The sequence below is a fragment of the Malus domestica genome, chromosome 13 (genome assembly GCF_042453785.1).
Source record: "Malus domestica chromosome 13, GDT2T_hap1".
In the NCBI taxonomy this organism is placed as follows: Eukaryota; Viridiplantae; Streptophyta; class Magnoliopsida; order Rosales; family Rosaceae; genus Malus; species Malus domestica.
In genome coordinates, this window is record NC_091673.1 from 10,250,687 (window position 1) to 10,278,221 (window position 27,535).

Here is a 27,535-nt window from a genome sequence, read left to right on the forward strand (position 1 = left end):
ACTTCGGTAGAAAATAGTGATCGTCTTTCTCATGTTTTTTTTTTCTTTGGGTAATAAACGGGGTGAAAGTGAAACACCCTGAAACTAGCTTAAAGAGATATTATTACATAAAAGGTGAGTCATAAGGCCCCCATCATATCAACAGTCTAAAAACCATTCGCAATTATGTTTTTCTCCCTATACACATGAATCAATTCACAATCCCCAATACCTCTCTTAAATTGTCTGCACTTATCAATGATACTGCCAAAAGTGTGACTAACAAGATACCTAAAAAATCAAGATAACAGAAAAACAAGAGAATGAATAACAAGAAATTCGTGTTATGACTACAAAGAATGAGCATGAAGGTATCTGTATTATTTTCATTATTGACATATTTAACATTTACTAACATACAAAGCATGAAAAATAAACCAATCTCACGTCGGAATTTGGTATATGTCATAACCAATTCTAATAAAATAAATAAATAAACAAATTAAGTAAACGTGCCCGTGGGAATAAGACGTATAAATTAATATTATGGAGTAAAAAGCATTAGTCGGTCAAGAAAAAAAAAAGTGGGAAACATTCAAAGAGGCTCCTTCACGACACTGAATGGGACTGGATTTGAATTAGTTTTCCAACGTTTGGTCCGGCGTTGGACCTGGCTGCGTATGTTTGTCAAATATTTTGTGTTGCAAATTTGAATTAATTTTTAACTTAAAAAAATAAAATAAAAACACATTGACTAATGATATGTTTGTATGTTGATATATACAAAAAAAAAATGTTATGTTGTGATCGGGGTGTGACCAAAATTATGCGGATCAAGATGCAGTCAAAATTGTTTCCTAAAGATAATGGTATAGGCAAACATTATATTAGTAATATTTATGTAACTAGGTCACCTATAACGGCTATGCTTAAAGAATCAAACTATAAGAAGAAAAAAAATCGATTGACTGAGGTTACATGTAAAGTATAGTAATAATCAACTTGATTACGTTTAAAGTCTGATAATAAAGTGTTTTAAACATGAATTGAGTTGCGAGTAGTTTATACATGCAATTCAACCTTAAAATTAAATAATAATATAATTACTTTATTTTGTACAAAAGTCAAAAGATTCAAACTATTAATATGATAAAACTTATAAAAAATATGACAAAAAAAACAGATAAAACTTATATAATAATGTTGAGATGTGACTTCAGTACTATGTGCTACAGTTTTTTAGGTGTTAAATTTTTTTTTTTATTTTTTGTAAAATTTTTAGAGACGGATGGCTCGAGATTGGTTTTTCGTCAACAATCATGTGCAAGACACCAATCCTTGTCCGAAAAAGAAAGAACCGTTGCACCAAGAAACTCTCCACCCGTCCCACTTCTACTACTTTTTATTATTAATATAAATAAAATAAAATAAAACAAGCACGGGACTAGACCATTATCTGTTGAAAACAATTAATGAAAGCTATATGTTTTGGTTCATGAATTATTCAGCTTCGGTCACCTAAAATTGTTTTTCGACAATTCTATTGCTCATAGTGCTTTAGTCTTGATCTAATAGCCTTAAGATTTTAGGACCAACATCCACCTCCCCATGACATAGTACATCGACAGTATTGGACTTCATCTCATTCAGATGATTCTCTCTGATCAATGTCAGCTGGGGTTGCAAGAAAGCGGTAGATCATGCACCTTGTTAAATTTAAACTTTACGACTATTAAGTCTTTCATATTCAATTTCAAACCATTCACTTTTTATAGCACTCAATGTTATGTACAACAACAACAACAACAACAACAACAACAAAGCCTTTTCCCACTAAGTGGGGTCGGCTATATGAATCCTAGAACGCCATTGCGCTCGGTTTTGTGTCATGTCCTCCGTTAGATCCAAGTACTCTAAGCCTTTTCTTAGAGTCTCTTCCAAAATTTTCCTAGGTCTTCCTCTACCCCTTCGGCCCTGAACCTCTGTCCCGTAGTCACATCTTCGAACCGGAGCGTCAGTCGGCCTTCTTTGCACATGTCCAAATCACCGGAACCGATTTTCTCTCATCTTTCCTTCAATTTCGGCTACTCCTACTTTACCTCGGATATCCTCATTCTCAATCTTATCCTTTCTCGTGTGCCCACACATCCCACGAAGCATCCTCATCTCTGCTACACCCATTTTGTGTACGTGTTGATGTTTCACCGCCCAACATTCTGTGCCATACAACATCGCTGGCCTTATTGCCGTCTTATAAAATTTTCCCCTGAGCTTCAGTGGCCTACGACGGTCACACAACAATGCTGGATGCACTCTTACACTTCATCCATCCAGCTCGTATTCTATGGTTGAGATCTCCATCTAATTCTCCGTTCTCTTGTAAGATAGATCCTAGGTAGCGAAAACGGTCGCTTTTTGTGATCTTCGCTAAATTGCTCCGGTCATTAGTGTGGATAAGTATATAAATGGATAGAGATAGGAAAGCAAACACAAGATGTACGTGGTTCACCCAGATTGGCTACGTCCACGGAATAGAAGAGTTCTCATTAATTGTGAAGGGTTTACACAAGTACATAGGTTCAAGCTCTCCTTTAGTGAGTACAAGTGAATGATTTAGTACAAATGACATTAGAGTACAAATGACATTAGGAAATATTGTGGGAGAATGATCTCGTAATCACGAAACTTCTAAGTATCGGAGTGTGGTATCATCTTGACTTGCCTTATCTGTCTCATAGGTAGATGTGGCAGCTTCTCTGGAAGTACTCTTCCTCCATCCAGGGGTGGTATCTTTAACTGGTGGAGATGCACAAGGTAATGTATCAATTTCACTTGAAGCTTACTTGTAGTTTCAGGCTTGGTCAAGCGCGATACAAACCATGTAGTAGGAGTCCCCCAAGTCGCCGAGTTAGGGGATTTGCTGAAAGAGGTGACAGACAAGGTAAGCAATCAGAGCTCCGGCTGATTGTTCACCTTCTCCCCATCTTGCAGCAGCATGAAGGATAAAGAGAAGAAAAATGAGAAGAGATGATATGGGATACTTTTGCTTTTGAAGAAGTAACTTTCCACAGGCTTATTCTTGAACTGAGCTGGAGGGTTTTCTGGTTTCCTCCAGAGTATAAGGCCGACTGAAGAATTTGAGGGTCAAAACAAGTCCATCAAATCTAGAGTACGTTCGACCCTGCTGATATGGGATACTTTTGCTTTTGACAGAGTAATGGATGGATCGGCACGTGTGCTGTTACGCTTGTCTCCACATGCTTCCTTGTATCCTTCGCACTTGCCCTATCTGTTCCTCAAGCAGATGCGGTATCTTCCCTGGCAACATAAGATGTTGAAGATGAGTACTCGAGAGCAATGACAGGTAAGGGGTTCCAGGCTGTCAGTTCCTGGCTGGGAGCTTGATTTCAAGTGCTGACTGATTGCTCTCTTTCTCCTTGTCTTGCAGGTAAAAACAAGGCCAAAGGAAAAGACAGGGAAAAAGCATGATATGGGATACTCTTGCTTTTAACCCTGATGATATGAGATATTCTTGCTCTAGTATAGCTTGTTTGCAAAGGTATTATCGGGGGGAAAGAAAGCTGAATATTTTGAAAGGCTTCGTTGGGAGTGCCCTCTCAGATATGAGGAAGGGTTGAGCATTTTTGCAGGTCTGCTTGTCCGTTGGGGATGGAGGTCGACATATATAGGAGTCTCCCTAACAACAAGTAGTAATGCTATTCCTTTACCCTGCTTGGTCATAGCATGGTAGTGGGAGCTGCCAGCTTCACATGTTTTAACTCTGTCAGAGCACTTTGAAAAAGTGGTATGTGGTATCTGGCTCTCGAGATTCGGAGAACGATGCTTCTTCGATTTTTGAGAAAGCAATCATGGTGGGGGTCTGGCTCTCGAGATTCGGAGAACAGTGTCTCTTCGATTTTTGAGAAAGTAATCATGTTGGGAGTCTGGCTCTCGAGATTCGGAAGGCGGTGCCTCTTCGATTTTGGAGTAAGCAATCTTGTTGGGAGTGTTTTCTCGGATGTGAGTAAAGGTTGGGCATGTTTGCTAGTCTACCTTGCCACGAAGCACGGAGGTTGACACACAGGGACTTTCCAATTATCCAGCAGTGGTACTGTTCCTTTACCCTTGTGGGTAATAATATGGTAGCTAGACCTTCAAAATTTATGTGTCTAAACTTTGTTAGTGCTGTTTCTTTGCTATTCTTTTACCTTTCTTGGTCAGAGCGATGTAGTGGGAGCTGCAAGCTTCACGTGCTCAACTTTGGCAGAGACTTTGACAAAGTTATCTGTGGTACCCATGAGCTATTGTTGCGTGTGGGAAGTGGGTGATTGAACAGTAAGATTCATGTGCTTTCTACTTCACCAGAAGTCTTCGACAGAATGCCCATAATTTCCGCAAAGCTAAGTGTGCGTGTGACAGGTGCTGACAAGGCTAGAAAAGAAGGTGCCTCTTCGATTTCTGAGATCGACCTTCGTGGTCTCTGAGCAGCCCAGCTTTTGAGAAAGCGAGCGCCTCTTCGATTGATTCGGAGAACGATGCCTCTTCGATTTTTGAGAAAGCAATCATGCTGGGGGTCTGGCTCTCGAGATTCGGGGAGCAGTGTCTCTTCGATTTTTGAGAAAGTAATCATGTTGAGAGTCTGGCTCTCGAGATTCGGAGGGCGGTGCCTCTTCGATTTTTGGAGCAAGCAATCTTGTTGGGAGTGTTTTCTCGAATGTGAGTAAAGGTTGGGCATGTTTGCTAATCTACCTTGCCACGAAGCACAGAGGTTGACACACAGGGACTTTCCAATTATCCAGCAATGGTACTGTTCCTTTACCCTCTCTTCGATTTTTGAGAAAATAGTCATGTTGGGAGTCTGGCTCTCGAGATTCGGAGGACGGTGCCTCTTCGATTTTGGAGCAAGCAATCTTATTGGGAGTGTTTTCTCGAATGTGAGTAAAGGTGAGTAAAGGTTGGGCATGTTTGCTAGTCTACCTTGCCACGAGGCACAGAGGTTGACACACAGGGACTTTCCAATTATCCAACAGTGGTACTGTTCCTTTACCCTTGTGGGTAATAATATGGTAGCTAGACCTTCAAAATTTATGGGTCTAAACTTTGTTAGTGCTGTTTCTTTGCTATTCTTTTACCCTTCTTGGTCAGAGCGATGTAGTGGGAGCTGCAAGCTTCACGTGCTCAACTTTGGCAGAGAACTTTGGCAAAGTTATCTGTGGTACCCATGAGCTATTGCTGCGTGTGGGAAGTGGGTGATTGGACAGTAAGATTCATGTGTTTTCTACTTCCCCAGAAGTCTTCGACAGAATACCCATAATTTCCGCAAAGCTGAGTGTGCGTGTGACAGGTGCTGACAAGGCTGGAAAAGTAGGTGCCTCTTCGATTTCTGAGATCGGCCCTCGTGGTCTCTGAGGAGCCCAGCTTTTGAGGAAGCGAGCGCCTCTTCGATTTCTGAGATCGGCTTTCGTGGTCTTTGAGCAGCCCAACTTTTGAGAAAGCAAACACCTCTTCGATTTATGAGATCAACCCTCGTGGTCTCTAAGCAGCCCAGCTTTTGAGAAAGCAAACGCCTCTTCGATTTCTGAGCAGGCGCCCCTTCGATGTCTGAAGCTCCGTCGAGTGCAGCTTTTTATAGGGGCTGGCATTAAGTTCCAAAGCACACTTGAATCTCCACCAGTAGAAGCTCCATTCTTGCACTTCTAAGATCTTGATTTGTCCGACCTCTTCTCTCTTCAATACCTTTGAAAATGTCTGGCCCCTCCGACCGTCGTTTTGACTTGAACCTTGTTGAAGAGGTAGCCCCGCCTTCTCCAGACAACATATGGCGCCCATCCTTCGTCTCCCCTACTGGTCCTCTTACCGTTGGGGATTCCGTGATGAAGAATGATATGACCGCTGCGGTGGTGGCCAGGAACCTTCTCACTCCCAAAGATAACAGACTACTTTCCAAACGGTCTGATGAGTTAGCTGTTAAGGATTCACTGGCTCTCAGTGTTCAGTGTGCAGGTTCTGTGTCTAATATGGCCCAACGCCTATTTGCTCGAACCCGCCAAGTTGAATCATTGGCGGCCGAAGTGATGAGTCTCAAACAGGAGATTAGAGGGCTCAAGCATGAGAATAAACAGTTGCACCGGCTCGCACATGACTATGCTACAAACATGAAGAGGAAGCTTGACCAGATGAAGGAAACTGATGGTCAGGTTTTACTTGATCATCAGAGATTTGTGGGTTTGTTCCAAAGGCATTTATTGCCTTCGTCTTCTGGGGCTGTACCGCGTAATGAAGCTCCAAATGATCAACCTCTGATGCCTCCTCCTTCTAGGGTTCTGTCCAGTATTGAGGCTCCGAATGATCCCCCTCCGATGCCTTCTCTTTCTGGGGCTCTACCGACTGCTGAGACTTCTCCTAAGCAACCTTTGTGAAGGCTCCATCTTGTTTGTTTATTTTGACTCATGTATATGTACATATTTGTAGCTTATCGGGGATATCAATAAATAAGTTTTCCTTCATTTCAACGTATTGTGTTAAATACACCAAAGCCTTCTTCGCTAAGTTCTTTGAATTTTCTTTTGTTGAAGCTTGTATGTTGAAGCTTTCTGAGTGGAGCATGTAGGTTGGGGTAGTGTTCCCTTAATTTTTCGAGTGAGGAAAACTTCTCGGTTGGAGACTTGGAAAATCCAAGTCACTGAGTGGGATCGGCTATATGAATCTTAGAACGCCATTGTGCTCGGTCCTGTGTCATGTCCTTCGTTAGATCCAAGTACTCTAAGTCTTTTCTTAGAGTCTCTTCCAAAGTTTTCCTAGGTCTTCCTCTACCCCTTCGGCCCTGAACCTCTGTCCCATAGTCGCATCTTCTAATCGGAGCGTCAGTAGGCCTTCTTTGCACATGTCCAAACCACCGTAACCGATTTTCTCTCATCTTTCCTTCAATTTCGGCTACTCCTACTTTACCCCGGATATCCTCATTCCTAATCTTATCCTTTCTCGTGTGCCCACACATCCAACGAAGCATCCTCATCTCCGCTACACCCATTTTGTGTACGTGTTGATGCTTCACCGCCCAACATTCTGTGCCATACAGCATCGCCGGCCTTATTGCCGTCCTATAAAATTTTCCCTTGAGCTTCAGTGGCATACGGCGATCACACAACACGCCAGATGCACTCTTCCACTTCATCCATCCAGCTTGTATTCTATGGTTGAGATCTCCATCTAATTCTCCGTTCTTTTGCAAGATAGATCCTAGGTAACGAAAACGGTCGCTCTTTGGTATTTCTTGATCTCCGATCCTCACCCCTAACTCGTTTTTGCCTCCATCTGCACTGAACTTGCACTCCATATATTCTGTCTTTGATCGGCTTAGGCGAAGACCTTTAGATTCCAACACTTCTCTCTCAATGTTATGTACACTTAATGAAAATTGTTAATAATAATAAAAAATAAAAAATAAACACACACACACACATTTAAGTATTTAAGCAACTCGTCACTTAGTACTATAGTTTCTTATGTTCGATTCTCGCCAAAATCAAATTCGAACCACATTATTATGATTGACTAATTGTGAGACTTAAGTCACTCTTCCACTACTTTAATATGAATAATTATCATTTATTCTAAAACAGAAAAATAGTATTTAAGCAACGTGCGAATTAATCTATTGGAGAAAATAAAAATAAAAAATATTCTGGCATTACCGGGGAAGTTTGATGGCGGGAGAAAAAGAGCAAAGGTGGCGGAGGAAATGCGGAGCCAAAATTGACAGGTGACGAAGAACAGGCACCTAGTCCTAATCAACTTCTCCTTCTCCTCTTGCGTCACATGCATCACCAATGCTCCGCCTACCTATCCGCATCCTCACCAATGGGATGTGTGAATGGACCAAACTACCCTTCCTTCCTCCTTCCCTGGGGATCTTGGCAGCCAGTGGACCCTCCAGAAATTAACAAACGATAGGTCACCACCGAAAGAGGGGATTTTGGTCGGATTCTCTTTGTGAAGATTTTAGGGATTCTTTAATTACATTCGTTTATAGTGGATCATGCGGTCAGTTTTCGTAAAGTACTATTTATATTCAATTTTAAATAAAATATTTTAAAATAATTTCTGACCGCACGATATATATGATTTGAGGATTCTCGGAATCCTCACTTGTCACCACCAACCAAGGCCCAGAAAATGTCAAATCGATCATAGTACATATGGGTAGGCCTGGGCACGCTTCTGTACGGTTCAGTATGGATTAGGATATGAGCGTACACGCATTTGTCTATCTTTTTCGTCTTACATCAAAAAGATTATATTTATCAAAAATCACCTAAATTCAAAACAATGTAACCGTTGGATTGAGTTATATGTTTATTGATCTACTAAAATATAGACGGTTTGGATTGTTGTTACAAAGTGGACCCTACGTAATAGTGTGTGTTCTGGATCCTAATATGATATTTTTGACCTCCAGATGTATACAATAATTCAACAGTGGAAAAGTCTTACCATCCACTAAATAATCGAAGGGCAATTTGGATTGCTATGGTTTCATCGTCTAAAAACAATACACAAACCAAATCCAGTATATATATATGTCAGTTAAATATATTCGCAGTCATGTTTGCTACAGATATGGCTTCTCAGTCCCAATCTCAGCCGTCAGCGCCGTCGTTATTGCCGCCATCGACGACGTCGACTCTGGATGCTCCACTAGGTGCGCTCGGGTTCGAGCTTGAAGAGATAACCCTCAACAAGGTCTCTGGTCGCCTCCATGTCACCGAAAACTGCGTCCAGGTCATCATCTTCTTTCTCTTTTCATATCATGAATCTTTTCCTGCTCAAATTTCTGAAAGATGTTAATTACAGAAGCAAAACAAAACATATATGACTAACTACTTACCATTCTTTCCTGCTGAGACCAGCCATTCAAGGTGCTACATGGAGGGATATCAGCGCTCATCTCTGAGGCCCTGGCTAGCATGGGAGCTCGCCTGGCCTCTGGTTTCCAAAGGGTGGCCGGGATTCACCTCAGCATCAGCCATTTGAAGCCCGCCCAGCTCGACGACCATATCTTTGCTGAAGCCTGCCCGGTCAATGTCGGTAGGACCATTCAGGTAATCCTCTCAAGTCTTCATCAGCAACTATCATTTCCAATTAAAACACAACAGTTATATCATTATCAATTCTCCATCTCATTCTTCCCAACAATCTATTTCCAGATAACTTCCTACTGAAAGAGATTTATACTAAAGAAATGTGAATGCAAATACCCAATTATCCACATTGGTTTTTCATCTTTCATCAGTTTATCATTTCCTTTTCTGTAACGAATATTGATCAACGGATTACATCATTCAAGGATTGTTTTCGGGTTTGGCTATTTTTGGGCAGGTTTGGGATGTGAAACTATGGAAGATTGATCCTTCGAACTCAGACATCAAATCCATCGTATCATCATCAAGAGTAACTCTTTTAAGCAACATGCCTGTGCCGGAGCACGCGAAAGGCGCCGGTGAAACGCTCAAGAAGTATGCCAAATTATAAACTTTGTAAACACCCCCCCCCCCTATTCATGTTCAACTCTGCTTGTTATTGAACCAACAGAGAAATCAAAGACGTTTTGATTTAGCATTATAATTCAAACAACTATATCAAACTCTAGATGAGATTGTCAAAGTAAAGCCTAGCTTTGGCATCGACAAAGTACAAGGAATGAGACACATTGTACTGATGATCGCAACCCAAATTAGGTAGGCCGATCACACAAACTACAAAGCCACGTAGTTTCAGTCTCCTAATATGAAGCAAGGAACGAGTTAGACTAAAGCATCCGTTCGATAACCATTTTGGTTGTCATATTTATATTTCATTTTTTGTGCTAGAAGGGAAAGTAGGTGTGGAGAAGGATGAAGAGAGGTGGTGGGAGAGAGGAGGAGGAAATGGAGGAAACTATATGAAAACAAAAACTTGAAAGCGAAAACAACTTAAAATTGTTTTCAAATTTTGCGTTTTAATTTTCATATTGTGTGTCATTCTTCCATACACCCTCATTTCTCATTACTTCTTATCCTTCTTCATTCCTCTTCTCCCTTGTACTTTTCCTCCATCAATGGCACAAAGGACGAAGGCTAAAAGCTAAAAACGCAATGGTTATCGAAATGGGCCCAAAGTTTGTAGCTTTTTAATAAATCATACAACTTAACATTGTTCCTATAAACAAAATTGAAAATTTGATTAAATCTGCAAATACTCGATTCAAGAGTATACATCCATACACACACCAAGTTGAGATTAAATGGGAAAATCTACAAGACTACATGTACATAATTTGATTCAACAACAAATTGTGAATTCTTGTCAAACCGAGTTGCGGAAATCTGTTCCCTTGAAAACCCCAAAAATTCAAAATAGTATGAGCAAAAGCATGTGTTTTTTATTTGATAAGCAATGTAAGAGAATTGGGGAAGGAAGAAAATGCAAATTACCTGAGAGCGGCAAGCTGCTTGGCCAAGTTGTTGATCTCAACGCCGGAGAGTTTGAGAGAAGAAAGCATTCCGGGCACCTCCCGGGACACCACATTGGATAGTTTGTCCACTGAAGCTGCCAATCTTCTCATAGCCTGAAATCCCAATAAGCTTCATTCGCTCACAAATTGATAAAATGATTCCATTGCTCAAAATTCAAAGCACAAAAAAAATGCAGGGGATGTGAGTGAGCGAGTGAGTGGCTTACGTTTATTGTTAGAATGCAAAGTATAGCGACGGAGAAAACCGCCGCAGAATCCTGCAGGTCAGAGCGCCATTAACTCAATAAGCAGCAATTACTGGTTAAGTGGTAAAATGGGCGAATGGGTTTTACCGTGGAGAGGACGAAGAGGAGAGAGAGAAGGCCCAACTCGGCGGTGGATCGAATTCGCTGAGCTTGACGGTTTGTGCGGACGGAGTAATAGCAGAGGAGGAGGAAGAAGAAGATAGCAGCGGTTGCGTTTGGGACTTGGGAGGATGGAGTCCTTGAATTGAAAGTGGGTTTTGGGAGTATCGGCAGTTGCTGCGTCGATGCAGATGGAATATTGGGATTCTGGGAAACAAGAGAGGCGGTTGTGCGGCTGCCGCCGTGAGGAGAGCTCCATGGCTTCACCGTCAAGACCACTGGAAGGGGCTGGACCCACATCTCGACCGTGGAACTCTGCCTGCTGTCGTCCAAAACAAAAATTGGAACGACGTCGTGCTTCTTTAATCTGTTTGTTCTAAGTCCCATCTCCAAACGGCATGCCGTTGTGCTTACCTTTTTATGTGACAAAAAAAATATTCCAAACTTTTGTTTTTGCCTTTATTTTTTGGTATGTCTTATAAAACTCGAATTTAATCTTACTTTTATCCTTCAAACAAATACATATCACCTTGCCAATAGCTCTTTTCTCTTTTGAAAAATACTTGCTTTTCAGCTCAGATTGGCTATCAATTCTTTTGGTATTGATTCTATAATCAATTCTCTTCTCTCTTTTTTTTTAATAAAAATACTCTACCACCCAATAAGTTTTGAATACGTGCAATTACTTTTTATTTGGTTTTTTTTTTTCCAAATTCATCTATATTTGTGTCAATATCTATATAGTTTCTTTCTAAACCCAACTCAAACTTTAAGTGTGAAACATCTTTATTATTCTATTGCATAATTATCATCATGTAATATTTCTCCTACGTTCTAGTTCGGCAAAAACCCGAATACACTCTTATGAAGAAAAACAAGCTCTTTATGTGATAAAATAAAGGTGTAAGTGAATAATTCAAGAGTGACTTTTGAAGGTAAAAATGTCCTTACCATTAAAAATGAACAGTACCAGGAATGTTTCGTTAAGATTTCCAAAAAAAATTCCAAACTTTTACTTTTCTTTTTTTTGGGTATGCCTTATGAAACTTGAATTTAATCTTACTTTTCTCCTTCAAACAAATACATATCACTTTGCCAATAGCTCTTTTCTCTTTTGAAAAATACTTACTTTTCAGCTCAGATTGGCTATCAATTCTCTTGGTATTGATTCTATGATCAATTATCATTTCTTTCTTTTTTTTGAACAAAAATACTCTGCGACCTAATAAGTTTTGAATACGTGCAATTACTTTTTATTTGATATTTCTATTTACCAAATTCATCTATATTTGTGTCAATAGCTATACAGTCTCTTTCTACATCAAATTTAAACTTCAAGTGTGAAATGTCTTTATTATCCTATTGCATAATTATCATCAAATACAAAATGAAATTAACAATAAAAGTAGGATTTGTCATTAAATTCATACACAATAATCAAGGCCTAACCATCACGTAATTTTTCTCCTACGTTCTAGTTTGGCAAAAACCTGAAGACACTTTCATAAAGAAAAACAAGCCCTTTTTGACATATGAATGGTGATTTTGAAGTTTTGGATCCTTCAACTAAGGTATAAATCGATTGATGCAATTTTTTTTTTCAATTATTTTATGAACCCAAAGCAAAAATCCAGCTGATGTCTAAGAAGCTCGCTTGCACTTACTTCAGTCAATGTCCTATTGTTGAGTGTAAAAAACTTTTACTTTAGGAATTTGGTTTCTTTCTTTTTCAATTTGTGGTAAGTTGTTATTAAAATAGTGATCAACAATACAATTTTTATATTTATGTTCACGCTTCTTTCGCTTGCACTTACTTCAGTCAATGTCCTATAGAGGTTGATGAAGACTCCATGAAAAGCAACTGTTGGAAGGAGAGAACATCAGAGGAGACAATGCTTTGATTTTGGTTTTTCATTTTTTCAAATGCGTGTTAGGATGAATTTACATATTCCGTTGGGGCTTTGAGACCTCAAACCCTAAACTCTAAACCGTTTTGGGTTTAAAGAGATATTGATGGTTTAATTAAAAACAATATGGTGTAAAGAGTAAGTTTGGTATAGAGAGAAGTTATATGAGTTATATAGCTTATATGTGTGCTTTTTCCTCTACTGATTTATGATCTGATTAGCGTGGAAACATATGAAGATGGAAGAAGAATCATATCAAGGTGGTAGAAGAATAACAACTCACATTTGGCATCTATTATCTTTCGGTCCAGTCACATACTGTTCTTTAATTCTGTACAAATTATCAAAATTTGTGCTGCATATACATACACACACACACACGCACATATATATATATATTGAACCGATGCTTCATCATATACCTCCATCAACGTCGAAATCGACCTAACTTTGCAATGGAGGGAGCCAACGGTAAGTGTGTTAGAACCTCTCACTTTTACTTAGCACAATGTATTTCCACTAACAAACGCAACAGCTTAACCCAAAATGTTACTAGCATCAAGATGATGCCACCGGCCTTGCCCGAACGGCCGCCATCTTCTTTCTTTCATGCACTTATTGGTATTGACTGATTAGTCTCTCTTTCTTGAAACTTATGTGTTTTCTTGGTGACGAAGAAAACCCCGCGACCTAGTAAAGTCTGGATGCTTGTGATCACTTTGTAGCTCTAACTTTTATGCTTTCATGGGTTTCTCATACAGATGTGCAGGATAGAGATTACAAGTTTTTAAGAAAGGCGGTTGAGGAAGTATATGAAGGTGTTGAATGTGGAGATGGAGGCCCTTTTGGTGCCGTTGTTGTACAAAATGATCAAGTTGTTGTGAGCTGTCACAGCATGGTCTTGAAGAACACAGATCCAACCGCGCATGCTGAGGTCACAGCAATAAGAGAGGTTAGACTGACGAAGGAACTTAGATGCAACCGGGAGGCCAAGGTGGCGGTATCCTAAAGCTTGGAATACCGTTATCCTAACGTCCCGATTGCAAGGAAGTTTCTCCTGAAGTTTAGACCTATCTCATATGAATTCTTCTCTTTTCATATTGTTTTTTGTTCTGCAAGGCATGTAAGAAGCTGAAGCAGACTGAGCTTTCGGACTGCGAAATGTATGCATCTTGCGAGCCTTGCCCCATGTGCTTTGGTGCCATCCATCTCTCAAGGATCAAGGTTGAACTGGCTCAAAATTCTTCCCTTGTTTCTTCCTTAATTTCCGGTTTAATCTATAACACGTAGTTTGTACACTAATCTCTAACAGAGGCTGGTCTATGGAGCCAAGGCAGAAGCAGCCATTGCTGTCGGTTTTGGTGATTTTAGTGCCGATGCATCGAGAGGTACCGGCTTCTACCAAAAGGCACAACTGGATATCAAAAGAGCAGATAGTTGCAGAACAGGTCTTTGAGGAACAAAGGCAAAGTTCCAAATGTACTGAACTCTGTTGCTGTGCTTCCAAATGGCTTCTACTCCATCAAGCTTTGACATGTCGAATAAATTAATACAACGGTAGTAGCCGTGCTTATTCGATCCTCTATAGCGAAATGCGAAGCATTTTGATCGTTATGTTAAGCTCTAATAGTAATGCCGAATCCAGTCAAGCAAATACTTCTAGCCTTAGATGGCAGCACATAATTTACAGCAGAATCAAATATTTGGCAATTTTTGCATCTTATTGCAATTCATACCAAGCAAACAGCCCGCGTTTTATTTATATAAGTTATAAGAGGCCCTAATGCATCGCATTGGATACTTCAATACATAACCCAATGGGACATTTACTGATCCATAATATCTTATTTTCTACGATAATCGTTTAGTATTAGCATAAATCTTTTACGTACAAAGTGGGAAATCAAGTCTATGCACTACGTAGCTTTTGCGAATCCTACCCTGAGATTACCGAAGTCAAACACCGTGTGGTATGCTCCCAAGAACAGAGCTCCAAGAACCCTGCAGAATGTAGTAACGTCGTTACATTCTTGTACAAAACTTAAAATCAATAATCGGACATGTCATGTCTCATGGATAATCAGGGGCGTAGTCTCTCCCCTCCGAGTTTTAGCATAATCACAGAAATTCGTTAAGTTGAACATAGAGGGTTCATAGTGGCTTACCATAGAGGACCTTGTGGAGGAGGCACATCCAAAGCAGTAAATCCACTAAGGCAGACAGTGGAGCATTTTTCTTCAACTTTAAGTATGTACTGAACATGAAGTCCGAACGGTGTAAAAAAATTTCAAGGAAAAAATCTTCAGGAATGAAGTGAGACTTGAAGCATTAAGTATACCTGTTCTGGAGAGAGGGCGAAGGATTTGTTTCCAATTGTAAATGAAATGTCTGGCATGAACGCAATGTTATCACAGTTGACAAACGACTTTTTTACCGGATTTGGAAGCTTCTCGCACAACTTTATAATTCACAAAACATTTGCAACGAAAGAAAAGAATTAAAAAAACTTCTAGAAATCGGTCGATAATCTATATGCATATTATCAGTCATGGAGCCGCAGACTTGAAGAACAATTACCTCATTCACATAGCTAAATATTTTTTCCTTTGCTATTTGTTTTTTAAGCTGTAGTTGAACCCAGTAGACTACCATTTCACACAAGGTACATAAAGGAGTTTCATCGACTGATGACTCCCTCCCGGTTTTGCTCTCAATCACTGACTCAATGTTATTGCTGCAGAAGTAAAGTTTTTCCTCATGTTATGGTTATTTTGATGAAGTTGTAAAAACTGATAACAATTGTAAGAAAAAGAAGTCTCAACTTTATATTCCGAGAACTGTCGTATAAACATAGACCCATGTCCACACACACTATATCAGGCCGTACCTGCAGACAATGTGGGGTAAATTATAAATTAATGCAGTAATCCATTTCTTGAGAGGAATTTCAAATGAAGTTTTGAGGAGGTGAAAAGGAAAAGAAAACACAAACCCCAGATACTAAATATTCCCATATCAAATTTCCATAAGTGGAAATGACATTTTTACATTCCAAGCTCGCAAGCCCGTCTGCTCCAATGGCATGGTTGATCTGAGCCACAATAGTCTGAAAAGGAAGAGCTAATCAATGATGGAATACAGGTTGTTACTGCAGAACGAAAGCACAACAACAACAACAAAGCCTTTTCCCACAAAAGCACAAAAGAAGGTAAATTAATTTAAGTATTAGGCACGAGTTGATACAGTTGGACCAGCGAGGAAGGATGTCCCTGAATCTATAATGGCACCACACCCGCCCTTGCACAGTCCTGACAATTTCAAATCTTGATGTTATGCCATGAATTCCTAGACTTGCCGAGCAATTTTAATCTTTGAAGATGGAATAAAGATAGTTAAAACAACATAGGAGTGGAAATGTGGTAAAACCTGTAGAATTGTCTGCAACGATAACATCTCCAACCTCAATCTATAGAGATCAATGAAACCGAATCAAATGTCATTTCTTTAGGCAAGAAGAACATATTAGAGAGGAACACCAACTTTTTATCACTACAATAAACCTGCCAGTAACCCTTTTGTGAAATTGGGACATAGGTGTGATCACCAATAAAGTGCCTCCAATCAAATCCACCAAAGACGATCTCACCTCCCAACTTCGATGTTGGATCATGATTTAGCCAAATGGAGAAAATTTCCTGGCTCATATGACCTTGTTGCACCATGTTAAACCTGTACCCGGATAACTAATGCAAGCTTTTAACCATAAAAAATCTTCTTATTTCTAAAAGCATCAAATTCCAACAAGAAGAGAAATACCGCTAAACTAAAAGCTAGTTAATGATACATCAGTGTTAAACAGTTTATGCCAGAACCATACCACACTGGTGTGGCTTCACCAACAGAGATATCCTGAAATCCAAGTCCAAGGACTCCATCAAACTTCGCCGTTAAGAATGTTAGGAATCCTTCCCTTGTAATCTCAACAAATTCCTATAGGATGGGAGCAGATATAGCAATAGCATCAACAACTTGGAAAAGGAACACATTTAAACAAAAACTTCAGATAAACCAAAATGGAAAAAGAGAGCAACCCACTTGATCTTTGATGATAACATTCCCAATTTTCGAATTATCTCTGCTGAAGTAGCCGGAAATCGAACCAGACCCATAAGGAATTTTGCAGGGTATTCCTAAATAACAACACACACATCAATTTTCAGTTTAATTCTATCAAGAATTGATCAAACGTAAGGGTTAAAAAAATTTACCAATTTTGGAGTAAGTGCTTGAAAGGCTTGCCCTGTATTTAGAATGAAAATAGCAAGAAATCTGCAGATATCCATTACTTTACAAACTGCTCAAAGACTCCAGGAACAACAAAACACTTGAAAAAATTCACTGCAAATTACACTTACAGAAAAGATGCATCTTGAAGATGGGACCCACAGATTGGAGCTGCCAGTGTCAAAGACAACACCCAAGTACTGTGGTGGGGTGCCAATAGCAATCTCTCCATAAAACTGGGTGTCCAGATAATTTTTCAGATACACAATGTTGGATTTAAGATCATTGGGTTGAAGAGCTTGTGACCTGGTGAGTCTTGCATCATTTAATCTGGTGAGGTCCAAAGGCTGCTTCTTTAGACCAATTCTCAGTAGCCCATCACTGGATTTTGTAGCACTAGACAAAGAGGCTGACCAAACCCACAGGCAAATTGCAACCAGAAGTACCTTCAACCCCATTTTCCAGAGAGCTTCTCCGGCTGCCATGGAATAATAGTAAAATACAATCTTAGCAGACTGAATTTCACAGCCGTACAGTTGGACCCCAACCTCATAACTATTCATCCATTCAATTTCATTAACGTGTATACGACAAATTTTCACTACCAAACTTCAAAAACCTTCTCGTTTTCTTTTGATTCGAGGCTAAACTAGAGAAAAAGATTCGAACTTGAGTGCACAAAATATACAACACTAATCTATGCCACCTTGATATACAACTTTAAAAACTTCATATAAAATCATCATATTGCAAAGATTTGAACTTGCCTAAGAAGTTTTCTGGTATGAAAGGAAATTTTCAATTAAGCCTGGTGACTACATCATAGAAGAGTGGAATATTCCATGATTAAGCTCATCTTCTTACTAAATCCCGTTTATATTCAGAGTCTGACAACATAAAAAATGCCCGACAAGATAAGGTTATCCCATATGTTCAATTCACATGGTAACAAGTACGAAGATGTAGAATATTAAGTTAGTAATGATAATTTAATGATGAGAGGTAATGGGAATTTAGAAACTTGATAGTGTTCATGCTTCATACCTGGAAGCAGTTTCAGGTGGGAAGGAGTGGCATGGCTTTACGTGGAGAATTGTGAGAGTGGCACCAGTTGCCGTTTTTATGCCTTTTTTCGTCCACAATTTATAGAGAGAGAGAGATGGAGAGTTTGGGAAACCGCAAGGCAGTTTCCAGATCCGTAGGGGTTGGAATTGACCAAAGAATATAGGGAGAGCGACACATATCTTGCTTGCAGAGATTGCTCAGCTAATATCTTGCTTGCAGAGATTGCTCAGCTGCTAACTGCTAAGGATTTGTTAATATAACGTTGGAGTTGAGTAGGGAAATTTCTTCATGAATTATTGAATGACCACAATTGCAAGTGATAGTTGGCACATACTGACATACTGATAAGCGATCAGAAGTGTACTGGTTACAAACTTTTACTAAAAATTGAAACAAATGTAATATAAAAAATAATAGAGGATCCTAGATTCCTAGAACGTGTTTTATATACCTGCTTTTGTGTTAATTCAGTGGTGTTCGAGTTCTTTTTTTATATTAAAGTTTGTAATCGGTTCTGTTTTGTAATATTTTGATCACATTATTGATACCTCAGCTCACTTACATGGATTTTAACTATGTAGAACCGGCATTTTAAGATGACATCAACAACGTGATAAGTAAATTCTTCCCACCTATTTAATGAATGATTTATGACACTTTGCTATTTGTTTTCTTAAGTTTTGGGTGATTTGTTGCAGGTTTAGTTTTGACGGTTTAAAAATGTATTCTTCCCTAACTCGTTCAGGCTTTAGTTGCTAAAGAACGGGTAATTTTGAGAGTGATTCTCTTCATATCATCTCAACTACCTAAACCCTATCTGACTTGATCATTCATGTTCAGAAAATCCCTAAAGGTATGTTTGGATGAGGGTTTTAGAAGACTCAAGAGATTGATGTCAAATTACGAAGAAATTGACCATAAAATGTAATATGGATAAGATTAGAGAAATTGTCCATGAGCGATTGAGCATTACGAAAGCATGTGTGAAGGGTTTCTCTAATTTCATCAATGTTACATTTATGATCCATTTTTTATAACTTGATATCAATCATTTGGGTTTTCTAAAGGGGTGTGATATCCACACATCCTTTTTTACTTCTCACACACCCCTCTAATTTTTGGGCGTCGGATCAGATGAATTGAAGAAGATCAACGTACAGAAATTAACAAAGAGTGTGTGTGGATAGCAGATCCATTTCTAAAACGCTCATCCAAACATTACCCTACAAAATATTATATATATATATATATATATATATAAAGTTTGGGCCTAGTGAGCCATCCTCGTGATGGGCCCAAATAGAGAGCCCAAAGGTTGATGGTTGGGTTGGGTTACTTAAATATCAGAAAGTAAGGGGTAATTGCTGTTTGACCCTTAAACTATTGTCTTAGTTGAAGTTGACATTTTATAGGTAAATTAATTAAGTGAACTATTTGAAATTAACTAATTAGAACTTCACCAGACTCGATAAAATTTCATCCATTTTTTTGTCAAATATTAGCATATGATTTAACACATGATTCACTAAGGATAAATTCGTCAACAACTTGATGACAATACGAATGAAATTTCATCGAATATGAGAGCAAGAGGTTAAGTAGCTGAGTTTAGATAGTTCAAGGTTAGTTCAGAGATCAAATTAAATTAGGATAATAGTTTAGGGGTCAAACGGAAAGAGGTTAGCGCCCAAATCAGGCGTGTAACGGCGGCAGGTTTTTCATCGTTACTTTCTTCATTTTTGCCGCTTGAGAGACGTTCATGTCGCAAAAAGGATAAAAAAAAAAAATATCCGAAACCCCAAAAATTCAAATACTTTCTCGGCACTCTGCAACTCTCTCAGTTTTCTGTCCAACAATGGCGTTGGACGACGACGACTGGGATTTGAGCGCCGAAGAATTCGACTCTCTGGAAAGAGACGCGTTCCAGAAACTCACTCAGCAACGCGTCAACTCCGCTTCCACGTGTTCTTCTTCTTCCTCTTCGTATCCTTCGTTTGATCTCTTCCAGGTGCCCCAATCTTTTCCCAACAATTACAACAGCAACTGTAGTTTCCAGAGTTCCCCTGCGAAACCCATTTCGAATTCTCTTCCGAACAAGGTGAAATTCGTTTTTTCCCGTCAGTGGTTCCTTCTTTTATTTTCCAGGGTTTCGGATGCCTAATTAATGGAACTGTTCTTTCTTTGTTTCTGAATTTTGAATTATTACCATGTTTTTCTTGAATTTTTTTAGTAAAAATTAGAAATTTAACACCTTTATCTGTTTACATGTTTGTTTTGCAACTATGCAGGTAGCACCTTTGTCTCCCGGGACTAGAGTATTACCTCCATCAGTCCCATGTAAAGTAAACCTTGGTAATTTTCCCTCCTTGCCCATTTCTATTACACAAGTACTTTGAAGTTTTGAACTCTTCTCTTTTACTGAGTGTTAAAAATCAACTATTTCCAAGAAAAAATAGCATGAAACCTTATTTTGACTTCTTCGTCACGTATGCTACTTGTATCGAGCATGAATAGCGGTCTTCAAAGCAGTTATCACTTTGAATTTCGAAAACGAATCAGGAATTAAATGTCCCATCTTGACAATGGTCAATGGTTAATCTTCCAATTCCATACCAGTTTGAAGCTTTTGCGCTCAACTGATTTACTCGCTGGTTGCATTGTTATATTCTGGCTAACTCTGGGCTCGTACCTCTATCTCGTTGCCTTTTTGCAAGAAGGTGAACGTCTAAAGGAGCTACCTAAGATCACTGTTAAATTTTTTCTTCATGCTAGTGGAAACATTGCCGCAAAATTTCCTTATGACCAGGTATTCCTTTCTGTAAAGAATGTTCCTTCACAACACTTGTCAAACTCTTTGTTTTCTTATCAATTAGATTCCATGTTGCACCAGGCGGTAGTAGGTGCTGTTCGCAAGATCCCCAAAGCCACATGGTACGCTAAAGAAAGGTATCCCTACTCAACTCTCCATCCTACCCAAAGCCACTTCCAAAATGCATTATGCTTTTTCTTCATATCTTCTATGGACTTTTGAAAAACATGGGCATGTTATGGGATGGAGCCCCAGCCAGATGTAATAGTGTTGAATCTGCAGATTATGGATGTTCCCTATACCTTCTTTGTCTTCTGCTGAGAAGGTTCTTCATGAGACATCTGGTGTTAACATTGAGGTGATAACTTTTGCTCTTTTTCAGTTTTTACTCAGGTGTTACATGATGGTTCAGTTTAAATTGGAACGTTTTGATGTATACAGTGTTACCATTTGTGTTTGAAGTTCAGCAAATCGGGATGTTTTTTCATTTCATTTCATCATTTGATACTTTTTTGCAAATTGTTTCAGGTAGAGAACTTAGATCCCTTAGTTCACCGTGCTATTGCTGCTGCCTCTGTTGTTCCAGACCTTCGAGGTAAAGGGTGATTATGCTAGTATTTGTGAAGTTCAGTTTGTGCATAATTGATATGTTGGTATGAATTGTCTTTTCCTCTTCCAGACAGTTTTCTGTTTTTGCATAATTCTCTGGTTGATTGAATAAGACCTGTAACATGTAAATTAGAAAAAGAAAGATAGTTGACAATTCTGACTCCTATATGTTAGAGGGTAAGCTCATGAAAGAGCAAATATTGGTCTCACTTATGGTATTGTATGTCTTGCTCTGTTTTAGAGTGACAGGGTCTGTACATCTTTCATTTATTTTCTTTCTAACTTTTGCATGATATTTTTTTGTTTGTTCTTTTTTTTGGTGTCTTCCCTGTCCAGACCAATACGATAGGATACCTAGATGTATTGAATCAAAGCTCTTGGCATTTCAGCGAGAAGGTGTTAGGTATATTGTAAATCTGAAGAATCTCCTTATGTTGTGGATATTTATATTGTCTTTTTCTTACGTATCATTTTAAACTTTATCAGTATTGTTTTTCCAGGTTTATCTTGCAGCACGGGGGGCGTGCTCTCCTGGCAGATGAAATGGGATTGGGAAAGACTTTACAGGCAATAAATTCTTCATGCTTACTCTTTCTGTACCTTCAATGATAAACAGTTACATACAACCAATCCGGCATTTGAAAGTACTTTGTACTTATGTACAAGTTTTCCTGGTCGTTTTCCCTTGACAAGAAGCTCTTAAATCTGATGGATTTTTAACTTTGTAGAACTATGTATTATGGTACAGTAAGAACGCTAAAATAGGACAACATAGGTAGGCGCTTCCTATGACTATATGGGTTATAGCCTGCAAATGTCAGAAACTTTGGTAATCAGAAGTTTGGAGGACAAATGAAAAATACTTAATTTTGCTATAGGTTCAAGGAAACTAGAGAGATAAAGAAGAAAAAAAGTGAGTAGAAGATAGGGGAGAAAGTTTAGACAGAAATATCAGTGGGATCTTTGGAGGACATTGCAAATTGCGTGCTGTCTATGATTATGGTGAGTTGCAGATGCCAGATTTTTTGAGAAACCAAAAGAACTTTGGGTTGAATTCATACATCAAATCCAATTCCAGAATTGTTGGTATAATGTGGTGCCAATATGATGGAGTTCCCTCTTGCACAGTTGTAGGGTGATTTATAATGCTTCCATAGGATTGGAGATTATTTGCAAAACCATTCCCAATTTCAGCCTTAGATGGATACCTTATACATTTTGTTTTCAGGCTATTGCTGTTGCATCTTGTGTTCGTGACTGTTGGCCTGTTCTTATAATCACACCATCTTCCTTGCGTTTACAGTGGGCCTCTGTAAGTGCGGTATTGAATTCTGTTAGTAAGAAGGTTGATCTTGCCAAAAATAATGTACTTTTCTTTCTTTCTTGCAGATGATTCAACAATGGTTAAACATCCCTTCATCAGATATACTTGTATGTTATTCACTTTTCTTGTCTAAATATTCTGGTCACTTTTTGTTTATGCAGCTTGAATATTGAACAGATTTGTCTGTGGTCTGATGCCTTGTTAGTTATTGTAAACTATGTATTTGAATTCTTTTTCCACTAGGTTGTTTTGACTCAATGCGGTGGGACAAACAAAAGCGGGTTTACAATTGTATCCTCAAACGCCAAGGGGACCATTCATCTTGATGGCCTATTCAACATCATCTCCTATGATGTAGTACCTAAAATTCAGAATCTACTAATGGCATCAGAGTTTAAGGTGAGGATTAAAACACTCAGTGTAATGTTCTTTTTACTTTCTATAATTAAATAACTCAATCTTATATCTTAGACCATCAGCTGTATCAGAATACAGAGTATGTTGCCCTACAGATCCTACACCTCTGTTTTTTGGGTGGTTTTACAGCACTTAATATTAGAAATAATGATGTCTATTAGGCCGAATATGATTCAGTGTGCAAAGCACTAAAGCTGAAGAACATGTGAAAGAATGAGTACACGCTGATACGCCTTTAATTTCTTTAGTTATTTTTCAAAGAGTTCATAATTATAGATTGATTACCTTTTAGAGATGCTTGTTATTTACCATTCAACTCTATGTTACCTAAAACACAAGTCTGTGGTACACTTGATTACATGGAACCATGTGCTACACTTGTAAAGGTAGAATGTGAATGAAAATCTTAAACTATTTCCTTTTTGTCTGCAATGATGCGTGTTCTTCACATTTCTAACAGACCTAATGATAGAAGAGTTTGGTGTTTTCCTTGATACTTTTAGAAGGAATTAAGATATTTATGTTAGGATCAAGGTATATACTCTAGTTTTCATATTGGAACTTTAACACTATATAAAATTTTCTTTAGAAACAATTCGAGCCTCTTTTAAATTGATAAATAGTGTCTTGCTGGTCTTCTTTTTTTCTGTTTCCCGCTTCTTTCATATGCTGCTCCCTTTGATATGTTCTTAATTTCTTGTTCAGGTTGTGATTGCAGATGAGTCACACTTTTTGAAAAATGCTCAAGCAAAGAGGACAAGTGCCTCCCTTCCTGTCATAAAGGTCATTCTCTCTTGTGAACTGATGACTAGCTTTACAACTGCTAACTTTTTTCTCATTCCATTCTTGTAGTACCTGCCTTAGAGGGACCATTTGCATACATGTATGAGGTGTACGTTAGTAAGATATTTTTCTGTGGCTTTCTACCTTGAGTAGTAACAGTGATGTACCATTGTCATTTCTTCTCAACTATGATAATAAAAGTAGTGAACCTCACAGGCTGGTTCAGTGAATGAAGTTGATGAAAATATTGGAAACAATTTCAACACGTATCAATTTAAATTTGCGTCAAGTCATAAATGAAAGTTTGATGTTTATGCCTATTCTGGTAGAAATATATAGAGAGGAGTAAAGGCTCAGGAAACTGCTTATTGAAAGTATTGAGTTTTTTCTCCTTGACCCGTTTTGGTCAATAATGCAATGGGTTATTGAACGTATTGATCTCAATCTCTCTCTGTAATATTTTGAACAATTTCAGAGGGCTCAGTACGCAATATTGCTGAGTGGAACTCCTGCTTTGTCCCGACCAATTGAACTATTTAAGCAGGTATTTCAAAACTCTAGTTAAGAAGCTGCATAAATGTAAGTATCTTTATCTAGATTTTAATAATTTGTTTATTAATTTCTCTGAATTTTAACAGCTTGAAGCCTTGTATCCTGATGTATACAAAAGTGTTCACGAATATGGTAATCGATATTGCAAGGGCGTAAGTCACTATTTCTTATCCTGAAGATGTTCTATCAGGTCATGAGAGATTTGTTCCTTACTGGTTTGGAATTTCAGGGAACGTTTGGATTGTATCAAGGTGCATGTAACCATGAAGAATTGCATAATTTGATGAAGGCAACAGTGATGATTCGCAGACTAAAAAATGATGTTCTTTCTGAGCTTCCTGTGAAGCGTAGGCAACAGGTCAGTGTCTGTGTGCTTTTCCCAATCTGCGTTTTGACCCGTGGGATGGCCTTGGTAGTTACAATCAGTGATATTTACCCTCCCCCCACCCCCCACCCCTCTGTCTTCTCTCTTCTCTTGCTGATCTCAGGTCTTTTTGGATTTGGCCGAAAAGGACATGAAACAAATCAATGCTTTCTTCCGGGAGGTAATCCAAGTCTCGTTAATGAAGTTGATAAGTTGAGAATAAGTAGCTATTGCCCTCTTGGAGTTCCAACTAGCTGAAGTCCGTTCACGTTTTGTTGTGCTGTTATCTTATATGAAACCTTTTAATTTCCTTTTTCCCCATATTTTATTAGTTGTATGATTTCTTTGCTGTGGCACCATGGTTATACATTATTTATGTGCCTTGTAAAGTTTAATTGATATAAGGAAAATTATAATAGAGCGTTGCTGCTGTTTATCTCCTTTTTTGTAGTTGGAAGTGGTGAAAGGGAAAATTAAGGCCTGCCAATCCAAAGAAGAGGTTGATTCACTGAAGTTTACTGAGAAGAATCTCATGAATAAGGTATTCATGCATTACGCTTGCAGTGTAGGGCACATGGGGCAAAGATAGTTCCTTTCTTATGCTGAAAATGCTGAAATAGTCATGCCATTTCTTCTTGTAGTTTTTCTTTTACAATTGGATAGCTTAATTTGAACCCTTTAACTTCCTCATTTGTCCTCCAGATATATACGGATTCTGCTGAGGCTAAGATCCCCACAGTTTTGGATTACCTGGGAACTGTCATGGAGGTACTTCACCCTATATTATATCCTTCTCTCTGTCTTTAGTTATATTTTTCTAAGGTGCTTTTGTTTCCTTATCATTAGTTTAGTCTGAATGTTTTCCTTTTCAGAGTTTTAAATGTTCTTATATAATGGTTCTTGCAGGCAGGCTGCAAGTTTCTTGTATTTGCACACCATCAGTCCATGATTGATTCGATATATCAGTTTCTTCTGGTAAGGCCACATGAATTCAAAATTTCCTCTAAGATTGGCCAATTTCTTATAAGAACTTCCAATTTTCCAGAAAAAGAAAGTGGGTTGCATTCGAATTGATGGAAGTATCCCTACTGTAGCGAGGCAAGCTTATGTTACAGAATTTCAAGAAAAAGATTCTATCAAGGCAGCAGTGGTATGGTAGTTTGCTTCATTTATTTACTTTGTTTTTCTGTGTAACCTTACTGAGTTCTTTTGTCGTTTGAAAATTGTTAAAAAAATAAAATAAAATAAAATAAACTGAAAATTTGGAGTGCTACAACTCAGGTTGTTCTGTGATATATGTCTAATGTTTGTCATTAAATATCACCGTGCAGCTCTCTATCAAAGCTGGAGGCGTTGGATTAACATTGACAGCTGCAAGCACTGTTATTTTCGCAGAACTGTCATGGACTCCTGGCGATCTAATTCAAGCTGAAGATCGTGCTCATAGAATTGGCCAGGTAAAGTTTGTGATTCTGAAGAACTCTTTGCATTAATTTAAAAATATTCTCTTCGACAGTTCCATGTTTCCAAGGGTGATTGGTGTTGGGCTGACCTAAGCCTATTCTTAATTTGTTATACACGAACAGCAAACATTTGATGCATTTATGCATTTCCTTGATGTGTTTTGTTCATGTTTTTAGGTGTCTTCGGTCAATATATATTACCTTCTAGCAAATGACACGGTTGATGACATTATATGGTATGATTTTACACAATTCTCTACTTTCCAAATAGTTTGATGATTTTTGTATCTCTAACACTCTTCATCTTCAGGGATGTTGTTCAGAGCAAGTTGGAAAATCTCGGACAGGTAATTTCGATCCCTTCTTGGGGAGCGTCTTAAATATAGTAAACGTTGCACATACTTGCACAGACCTGACACATTACTGAGCTCTAATTCATCTTCTGTATTCCTTCTTGGGGGCAAAAAGGAAAAGAAACTTAGTTTTTTTTTAGAGTAAACTGAATTCTGGTTTTTGGACAATCAGATGCTCGATGGCCACGAGAATACCATGGAAGTTGCAGCCAGCCAGCCACGAAGCAGCCCTGCAAAGCAAAAACTTGCATTCAGCCAGCCGGGAAGCAGCCCTTCAAAGCAGAAAACACCCGACTCTTACATGAAGCGTTGTAACAGCAGGGAAGACCCCGAAAATCAGCCCAAGTTCAAAAACCCAAGGCACTGAATGAAGACTACCAAATGGTAATTTTGCCAGTTTGAAATGCGTTTAGAGCACAATATTGAAGCTAAACTAGTGATGTGAATGGTGAATGGTGATCTTACCGTGTCAGGTTAATGCAACCGTATAGTTATGTAGATGCTGCCGGAGTTGCATACAAGATTGTTTCGACACGCATGCAATCTATCGAGGTCCATCGGATCGCCCCCCTCAAACTCTTCTTAAAAATAGGAGCGTTTTTATACAATACACCGGTGTACTCTTCATTCATTCGGTGCATGCCATATACTGTAGAATACTAGAATTTTCGTAGACCGGGACCTCTGAGTAAAATTCAAGCATGTGCACCCAAGGGAAAGTGCTCGCAAGTCACATCACCCTAGGTAAGGGTGGCTTTTTTCAGGAAAG

The 27,535-nt window shown here is 38.7% G+C and overlaps 5 protein-coding genes across 17 annotated transcripts; 3 read left to right on the plus strand and 2 right to left on the minus strand.

Moving 5' to 3' along the window:
• Positions 1-8,483: 8,483 nt before the first annotated feature.
• On the minus strand, positions 8,484-11,250 carry LOC103452601 (uncharacterized). Of its 9 annotated transcripts, XR_003767915.2 has the most exons (5): positions 10,825-11,250; positions 10,699-10,749; positions 10,452-10,585; positions 8,867-9,107; positions 8,484-8,800 (listed from the first exon to the last, which is right to left on the minus strand). XR_003767915.2 is itself a non-coding variant. In XM_029091332.2 (4 exons), the coding sequence occupies exons 1-3, from the start codon at positions 11,221-11,223 to the stop codon at positions 10,488-10,490; spliced, it is 537 nt and encodes a 178-aa protein (XP_028947165.2). In that variant the 5' UTR covers positions 11,224-11,250; the 3' UTR covers positions 8,484-9,107; positions 10,452-10,487. The 9 variants fall into 9 exon arrangements, 8 of the variants coding, with proteins under 8 accessions (XP_028947165.2, XP_008390332.4, XP_070667614.1 ...); XM_029091332.2 differs by having other exon boundaries at positions 8,484-9,107; positions 10,452-10,574; XM_008392110.4 differs by having other exon boundaries at positions 8,484-9,107.
• LOC103452602 (1,4-dihydroxy-2-naphthoyl-CoA thioesterase 1-like) lies at positions 8,509-9,603 on the plus strand. The gene is made up of 3 exons (XM_008392114.4): positions 8,509-8,760; positions 8,889-9,080; positions 9,358-9,603. Exons 1-3 carry the CDS (start codon positions 8,509-8,511, stop codon positions 9,508-9,510), a joined length of 597 nt encoding a protein of 198 aa, XP_008390336.3. The 3' UTR covers positions 9,511-9,603.
• A 1,843-nt stretch (positions 11,251-13,093) lies between the features above and the next one.
• LOC103452604 (guanosine deaminase-like) lies at positions 13,094-14,487 on the plus strand. Its single transcript, XM_008392117.4, has 4 exons — positions 13,094-13,214; positions 13,505-13,695; positions 13,863-13,967; positions 14,056-14,487. The coding sequence occupies exons 1-4, from the start codon at positions 13,199-13,201 to the stop codon at positions 14,197-14,199; spliced, it is 456 nt and encodes a 151-aa protein (XP_008390339.1). The 5' UTR covers positions 13,094-13,198; the 3' UTR covers positions 14,200-14,487.
• Positions 14,477-18,492, minus strand: LOC103452605 (aspartic proteinase-like). 2 transcript variants are annotated; one of them, XM_017337108.3, is made up of 15 exons: positions 18,072-18,182; positions 17,795-17,914; positions 17,159-17,505; positions 17,012-17,072; positions 16,839-16,933; positions 16,621-16,733; positions 16,304-16,472; positions 16,170-16,209; positions 15,987-16,051; positions 15,736-15,849; positions 15,566-15,630; positions 15,321-15,477; positions 15,082-15,201; positions 14,909-14,997; positions 14,477-14,744 (listed from the first exon to the last, which is right to left on the minus strand). In XM_017337108.3, the coding sequence occupies exons 3-15, from the start codon at positions 17,483-17,485 to the stop codon at positions 14,660-14,662; spliced, it is 1,500 nt and encodes a 499-aa protein (XP_017192597.1). In that variant the 5' UTR covers positions 17,486-17,505; positions 17,795-17,914; positions 18,072-18,182; the 3' UTR covers positions 14,477-14,659. The 2 variants fall into 2 exon arrangements, with proteins under 2 accessions (XP_017192597.1, XP_008390340.1); XM_008392118.4 differs by lacking the exon at positions 17,795-17,914 and having other exon boundaries at positions 18,072-18,492.
• A 1,169-nt stretch (positions 18,493-19,661) lies between these two features.
• LOC103452606 (uncharacterized) lies at positions 19,662-27,374 on the plus strand. 4 transcript variants are annotated; one of them, XM_070811517.1, is made up of 25 exons: positions 19,662-20,190; positions 20,381-20,444; positions 20,807-20,898; positions 20,983-21,038; positions 21,184-21,259; positions 21,430-21,496; positions 21,847-21,913; positions 22,011-22,077; positions 22,739-22,822; positions 22,900-22,941; positions 23,078-23,233; positions 23,957-24,034; positions 24,510-24,578; positions 24,673-24,738; positions 24,816-24,944; positions 25,075-25,131; positions 25,402-25,491; positions 25,653-25,718; positions 25,857-25,925; positions 25,996-26,100; positions 26,282-26,407; positions 26,591-26,649; positions 26,724-26,760; positions 26,939-27,150; positions 27,240-27,374. In XM_070811517.1, the coding sequence occupies exons 1-24, from the start codon at positions 19,948-19,950 to the stop codon at positions 27,131-27,133; spliced, it is 2,160 nt and encodes a 719-aa protein (XP_070667618.1). In that variant the 5' UTR covers positions 19,662-19,947; the 3' UTR covers positions 27,134-27,150; positions 27,240-27,374. The 4 variants fall into 4 exon arrangements, with proteins under 4 accessions (XP_070667618.1, XP_070667619.1, XP_028947629.2 ...); XM_070811518.1 differs by having other exon boundaries at positions 20,810-20,898; XM_029091796.2 differs by having other exon boundaries at positions 26,939-27,300.
• The last annotated feature ends 161 nt before the right edge of the window (positions 27,375-27,535 follow it).

Bases quoted from the DNA above. Each gene is read 5' to 3' on its own strand.
- LOC103452602 (XM_008392114.4), top strand. From the start codon at position 8,509: ATGGTTTCATCGTCTAAAAACAATACACAAACCAAATCCAGTATATAT. The intron at 8,761-8,888 runs GTCATCATCTTC...TGCTGAGACCAG, and splicing joins TCACCGAAAACTGCGTCCAG to CCATTCAAGGTGCTACATGG. The intron at 9,081-9,357 runs GTAATCCTCTCA...ATTTTTGGGCAG, and splicing joins ATGTCGGTAGGACCATTCAG to GTTTGGGATGTGAAACTATG.
- LOC103452601 (XM_008392108.4), bottom strand. From the start codon at position 11,223: ATGGGACTTAGAACAAACAGATTAAAGAAGCACGACGTCGTTCCAATT. The intron at 10,750-10,824 runs GTAAAACCCATT...TCTGACCTGCAG, and splicing joins TCCTCTTCGTCCTCTCCACG to GATTCTGCGGCGGTTTTCTC. The intron at 10,351-10,451 runs GTAATTTGCATT...GGGGTTTTCAAG, and splicing joins AAGCAGCTTGCCGCTCTCAG to GGAACAGATTTCCGCAACTC.
- LOC103452604 (XM_008392117.4), top strand. The intron at 13,696-13,862 runs GTTAGACTGACG...TTGTTCTGCAAG, and splicing joins AGGTCACAGCAATAAGAGAG to GCATGTAAGAAGCTGAAGCA. The intron at 13,968-14,055 runs GTTGAACTGGCT...AATCTCTAACAG, and splicing joins TCCATCTCTCAAGGATCAAG to AGGCTGGTCTATGGAGCCAA.
- LOC103452605 (XM_008392118.4), bottom strand. From the start codon at position 17,485: ATGGGGTTGAAGGTACTTCTGGTTGCAATTTGCCTGTGGGTTTGGTCA. The intron at 16,210-16,303 runs GTTTATTGTAGT...TGATCTCTATAG, and splicing joins CACAAAAGGGTTACTGGCAG to ATTGAGGTTGGAGATGTTAT. The intron at 15,478-15,565 runs GTTGAGACTTCT...TTACTTCTGCAG, and splicing joins GACAGTTCTCGGAATATAAA to CAATAACATTGAGTCAGTGA.
- LOC103452606 (XM_070811517.1), top strand. From the start codon at position 19,948: ATGGCGTTGGACGACGACGACTGGGATTTGAGCGCCGAAGAATTCGAC. The intron at 22,078-22,738 runs GCAATAAATTCT...TTTTGTTTTCAG, and splicing joins GATTGGGAAAGACTTTACAG to GCTATTGCTGTTGCATCTTG. The intron at 26,408-26,590 runs GTAAAGTTTGTG...TCATGTTTTTAG, and splicing joins GTGCTCATAGAATTGGCCAG to GTGTCTTCGGTCAATATATA.